The 6,544-nt window shown below is 46.3% G+C and overlaps 1 protein-coding gene across 1 annotated transcript; it reads left to right on the top strand.

Moving 5' to 3' along the window:
* Positions 1–942: 942 nt before the first annotated feature.
* LOC308670100 (potassium voltage-gated channel subfamily A member 1) lies at positions 943–2,983 on the top strand (the record flags this gene model as incomplete). Its single annotated transcript, XM_081331320.1, has 1 exon — positions 943–2,983. The coding sequence occupies one exon, from the start codon at positions 943–945 to the stop codon at positions 2,422–2,424; it is 1,482 nt and encodes a 493-aa protein (XP_081187446.1). The 3' UTR covers positions 2,425–2,983.
* Between the last annotated feature and the right edge of the window lie 3,561 nt (positions 2,984–6,544).

The following is a 6,544-nucleotide window of genomic DNA, read 5'->3' as shown; positions in this document are numbered from 1 at the left end:
GGTTGATGTGCGGGGCTGGAGAGGGTCTGTGTGTGGGAGGGGGAGGAAATCTTTTTTTAAAAAACAAAAAACCGAATACCTTCTTATCCTTTGCAGTCTATGCCCGTAACCCGCCCCCCTCCCTCCCCAGAGGATCCCTCATTGGTAAGCAAGGGCCAGCCCAGAGCCAGGGGGAAGTCGCCGGATCTTGCTGAGTCGGCATCTGGGCCACCTCACCTCAGCCGCCGCCGCAGCAGCAGCAGTTGTGTGTTTGTTTATTTATTTATCTATCGGTGCGAGGAGGCAAAGTGTGGCAGGAGCCGCAGTGCAGCCGCAGCCACCACCGCTGAGCGCCCCATCCTGCAAGAAAAGTCTAAGTGGGCAGACTGGCGCAGCTCCCTCTCCTAGTCTACCTCTATCCTCTCCCACCTCGCACCCACCCACCCACACGTGCGCGGAGGCCCGGGCTTTCCTCCTGCCTTTGTGGAACCAGTCCGACTTGCCTGGTTTCCCCCCCCCCTCCCCTGCCCAATGACTAGCTCCCTTCCCTATTTCCCTTCCTTTCTTCAGCCCGGACTCCCTCCGGCCCTAACCCCTTCCCCGTTTTCTCTCTTGATTTCCCCTTCTTCATCCTTGCCGTCTCCCACCCCGGGAGCTGTCCAGTTCAGCACCCTCCGCAGCGATGCCGTAACTCTGCCCCGGGAGCTGACCACTTCAGCACCCTCCGCAGCGATGCCGTAACTCTGCCCCGGGAGCTGTCCACTTCAGCACCCTCCGCAGCGATGCTCTAATTCTGCCCCGGGAGCTATCCACTTCAGCACCCTCCGTTCCGATGGTCTGTACTCTACCCCGGATCTGCGGCTCTCTCTGAGGTCCTCCTCCCTCCATCGCTCACTGGCCGGCTCCGGGGGCGGGGGACTCCTCCTGGCTCCTGCCTCCGGCCCCAACTCTCCTTCTCCCACCATGACTGTCATGGCTGCGGACAACCCAGACGAAACCTTGGCTTTGCCAGGCCACCCTCAGGACAGCTACCAGCCTGGGGCTCACGAGGATCACGAGTGCTGTGAGCGGGTGGTGATTAACATTGCTGGACTGAGGTTTGAGACGCAGCTGAAAACCCTGGCTCAGTTCCCCAACACTTTGCTGGGGAACCCCAAGAAACGCATGCGGTACTTTGACCCACTGAGGAACGAGTATTTTTTTGACCGGAATCGGCCCAGCTTTGATGCCATCCTCTATTACTATCAGTCTGGGGGAAGGCTTCGCCGGCCAGTGAACGTCCCTCTGGACATGTTCTCCGAGGAGATCAAGTTTTACGAGCTGGGGGAGGAGGCCATGGAGAAATTCCGGGAGGATGAAGGCTTTATTAAGGAGGAAGAGAAGCCTCTGCCTGAGAAGGAATATCAAAGGCAGGTATGGCTGCTGTTCGAATACCCCGAAAGCTCTGGGGCTGCCCGGGTGATTGCCATCATCTCTGTCATGGTGATCTTAATCTCCATCATCATCTTTTGCCTGGAAACCCTGCCAGCCTTAAAGGAACAGGAGAGGGACCTTGGGTTCTACAACCTCACGGACAACTCCACCGTCTTCCGCAAACCCAACATCTTCACCGACCCCTTCTTCGTGGTGGAAACTCTATGCATCATCTGGTTTTCCTTCGAGCTGGTGGTGCGCTTCTTCGCCTGCCCGAGCAAGGCCGAGTTCTTCAAGAACATCATGAACTTCATAGACATAGTGGCCATTATCCCTTACTTCATCACTCTGGGCACAGAGATGGCTGAACAGGAGGGGCCTCCCAAAGGCGAACAGGCCACTTCGCTGGCCATCCTGAGGGTCATCCGATTGGTAAGAGTCTTTCGCATCTTCAAACTCTCCCGCCACTCCAAAGGCCTCCAGATTCTGGGACAGACCCTCAAGGCCAGCATGAGGGAGTTGGGCTTGCTAATCTTTTTCCTTTTCATTGGGGTGATCTTGTTCTCCAGCGCAGTGTACTTTGCTGAAGCGGAGGAATCGGGGACACATTTTGAAAGCATCCCCGAAGCTTTCTGGTGGGCAGTGGTATCCATGACCACTGTGGGATATGGTGACATGTACCCTGTGACAATTGGAGGCAAAATTGTGGGCTCCTTGTGTGCCATCGCTGGTGTGCTGACAATTGCCCTGCCTGTACCTGTCATTGTGTCCAACTTCAACTACTTCTACCACCGAGAAACGGAAGGGGAGGAACAGGCTCAATTACTTAAAGTTAGCTCTCCTAACTTGGCCTCTGACTCGAACCTGAGTCGCCGTAGCTCCTCCAGCATCAGCAAGTCTGAGTACATGGAAATTGAAGAGGACGTGAATAATAGCATAGACAATTTTAGGGAGGCCGCCCTCAGAACTGGCAACTACACCTTAACCAATCAGAACTGTGTCAATAAAACCAAGCTGCTTACAGATGTTTAGGCCATTTAGGGAATGGGGGGGGCGGGGGAAAGAAAGCCCCACCTTGGTAGCTTGGAGATGTTAAAGGGACGAGTGGCCCCTTCTTTGTAGATGCTCGATGAATATGTCTTTGAATGCTTTACCTCGGTTGCATTGCAAACTTTGCTCAGCACCTCCAGACGTTTTCAGGATCCATGAGTCACAATTTGTTTTGAGGGGGGGGTGTTGTTTTATTTTGGGGATGAGGGGTGGGGAGGATTTTTATTTCCAAAAGTTATTTTCCAGTGGGTAAGAATAGTTAATGACCATTCATTGGACTAGTCTAGTTATAAATAAGTATGGTATGCTTCCAGCCCTAGTATCCTTCTGCTTTACTTTTTTTTTGGGGGGGGGTTGTTCGTTCACTTTAATTTTTAACAATCCCCTCGAGAGGATATTTTTTTTTTACAAATATGCATGGAATACAGGAGACGTTTCTCTTGAAGACGAAAACAAAAACCGCACAATGCATCCAAAAACAACGCATCCGAACTCTATTGAGCAGTAAAATAATGGGCAATAAATATTTCCCACTCCTAGTTCCTTGGCAAAAGGGTTTGTAGGTCTGGTTTACGGATCTACGCACAGCACTTTACAAAAATATGCCAGGTCATTCTGGGTTTGCGGTACACTCTTCCGAGGCATGCTCACCCCAGGGCTGGGGGCTGGGGGGTGGGGTGGGCGGGTGGGGGTGGGGAAATACAAAATGTCTGCAGTGCTGCTAAGGGGTCTTAAGGGGGAAAGGGTCCAAGAGACCCCTTCTCTCTTCTCCAGAACTGGATGCAAATATTTTTAGCTCCTCTCTTGCAAGACAGCACAATAGAATTTAATAGAAGCATGTGGACCTTTGATACTTCTCCGTTTTATAACTGCATGCCTGGCCCATTACCTCGGGAATTAAGGAATAAGCTTTTGTTTCGACCCACCTCCTTTATAAATAGGCCTGTCTCTTTGGTTTCAATTTGCATTCACCAAAAGTGCACTCTTTTTTCTTTACGGAGTATCTAATTAGTAACCAAAAAGTACTGTATTTAAAGTGCATATGTTAGTCAACTGGGTATAACAACTTTTGGAGATTCAAAGCATGTTAAAATTATTCAGCATTATGGCCTATTTGACGAAAGGCGCAGCTCAAATTAATTAATGCATGAGTTTGGTTAAAAAAAAACAAAAAGCCACAACAAAAATAATAATAATAATTCTTTCTGTTTGTTTGTTTAATTGCTTTATTGGGACCGAAGGGCCAGGAAACTCTCATTACATAGTATCAATTATTTTCCTGTGTTAACTCAGGGAAATTAGTTGGCTTCTGCCTTGGCCACGCTGGAAGGGAACCGGCTCCAGCCCTTAAAGGGAAAAAACTGTGGAAATTTAAAGGTCAGTTTATATATATATATATACAGTATATATACAGTATATATACAGTATATATACAGTATATATACAGTATATATACAGTATATATATACAGTATATATATATATATATATATATATATATATATATATATATATATATATATATATATATATATATATATATATATATATATATATATATATCCTAAAATTGTCTGTAAATCAGGAAACACACACGCAACAACAACAACAACAACAACAACAACAACAACAAAAAGGTGCAGAAGCATGCCTTTTGGTGCATTCTTAGAATGTAAAATAATAATAATAATAAAAAACGTATTTATTATATGCATTCAACTTGCAGCCCAGTTCTTTCACAGCTGTTGTTGGATGGGGAGAGGCTTGCGGGGGGGGGGGGCTCCCCAAGGACGCAACCAACTGGTTGGAGATGGTTCTTTAGTGCCTTTTATCCTCACACCCGCTGAACTGCTGGAAGTGCCTGGCGGAACGCGAAGTTGGCGACTCTCGCCTTGCCCAGTGTGGGCATGAAAGAGAGAGAGGGAGAGAGAGAGAGAGAGAGAGAGAGAGAGAGAGAGAGAGAGAGAGAGAGAGAGAGAGAGAGAGAGAGAGAGAGAGAGAGCGCTTGGGGGCGGCAGAGAGGAAGTGGGAGAGCAGGACTATCAACCCCCATCCACTTTCAGCGCCCTTCTGAGTTCTTCTTTCCAAGGCAGCATGACTTTGCAACTTGGCTTTACCTTTGGCAAGTAAGTTGTAATCATTTTTCTACACAACTCAGCTTTTCTCCAGCCCTGCTTCTAGAGATTTTGCTTTTTCCCTAATCTGGCCTTCTTTCCTTCCTTCCTTCCTTCCTTCCTTCCTTCCTTCCTTCCTTCCTTCCTTCCTTCCTTCCCATCCTCCCCTCCTTCCTTCCTTCCTTCCTTCCTTCCTTCCTTCCTTCAATCCCTCCTTCCTTCCTTCCTTCCTTCCTTCCTTCCTTCCTTCCTTCCTTCCTTCCTTCCTTCCTTCCTTCCTTTTTCTTTCTTTCTTTCTTTCTTTCTTTCTTTCTTTCTTTCTTTCTTTCTTTCTTTCTTTCTTTCTTTCTTTCTTTTTTTCATTCTTCTCTCTTTCTTTCTTTTTTGTGGTGTGTGTGTTTGTGCACATGTGTTGAGAGTTGTCATCCTTCCTCAGCAAGAGCTCCTTGGCAGCCTGTCACCATGTAAAGGGTGGACTTTTCTAGCATCTCTGCAGGAAGCCAGAAGACATGGCGGCACTGCAAACACCAGGCTAGAAATTCCCAGCCAACTGCCCCATCATTTCCACCCTCTTTTTCAAACTTCCCAAATTCCTTGGGAGTTTTAAATGCAAAAATTCCAGGGCTCTGTAAAACTCCAAAGCTTAAGCTTGGTCCAAATTAATGGCTGACTTAGGCATGGAATAACGAAAACGATGTTCTAGACCAAGGCAATTATGATTTATTTTTTTTAAAAGATTCATTCCAACTGTTCTTCCAATTTTACAGTTTCTTGCTTGATGAAAACTTCTGAGAGAAGATAAGTTTCTGAAAAGATGCAAGGCTTGAAGCTATTGGCTATAGTAGGAAAAAGACAGCCCCAACGCTGACTTTTAAAAAAGGAATAGTTTAAAAATGTTGATGTACACATCAGTTTATATCTATTTATCTATCTATCTGTCTGTCTCTCTGTATGTATGTATGCATGCATATGTATGTATGTATATGTGTATGTGTACACACACACACACACACACATTTAGATTTTTGCTGACAAAGAATTAAAGGAAGACTAGTATAGCTATTTTGAACTTTTTAGCTCTCATTAGCTAGCCATACCCTTCTCAGACTGGGGCCGAAAGGCAAAAGTAATCATAGCCGTAGACCAAGGTGTTCTATTAGATCGGTTTCACTGGAAAAAAACTTACTATACACACACACACACACACACACACACACGTATGTATGTATGTATATGTGTATGTGTGTGTGTATACACACACATATCTACACATACATATATACACACACATACATACATGTATGTATGTGTTATATATGTGTGTGTGTGTGTGTGTGTGTGTGTACACATACATATGTATAAAAACTGACGTGTAGGTCAACGTTTTTTAACTACTCCTTTTTGAAAAGTCAGAGTTGGGGGCTTCTTTTTAGCCATGGATCCTATGGACGTTGACCATTATTGACTGCCTTCCTTCCTTCCTCTGCAGAGATGAGAGTTTTTCTTCTTAGCGTCATTTTCCCACAAACCACAAAGACGTACGACAGTTTAATGGGGGGAAGAGGCGAAATAATGACACAGCCTTTGCCCAGAATATGAACACAGGTGTTGAAAGCTGCCGCAAAGGCAGCTTCTTGGACTTCAGATCAATGGGGGAATATCTCTCCGAGGAAGGACATTCCCCCCCTCCAGTCATCCATGAAAAGGATTGAGAGAGCAAGGCCATTCCACGTTTCATATCAGAAGTCCCTTTTGGCCAACCGCTTCCTCTCTGTGCAACTAGAGGATCGGCTTTTGTAGCCTCAACTAGCTTCCACTCCGGACAGGTAACCTTGCATTAAAACTGACTTGACAGTTGTGTTATCTCTGCAATAAATAACGGCTTAGTGCCATAGAAGGTCATTGTTTAGGGAGTTGAGGCCTCGGTCAGCTTAGTTAACTCCTTTATGCTTGGTATGGTTGTCTACACCTGCATTTATCTGCTCCTGT

Source organism: Vipera berus, assembly GCF_964194415.1.
Source record: "Vipera berus genome assembly, chromosome: 6".
Lineage (NCBI taxonomy): Eukaryota > Metazoa > Chordata > Lepidosauria > Squamata > Viperidae > Vipera > Vipera berus.
The sequence above is the reverse complement of the archived record's forward strand: the minus strand, read 5'-3'. Positions and strand labels throughout refer to the sequence as shown.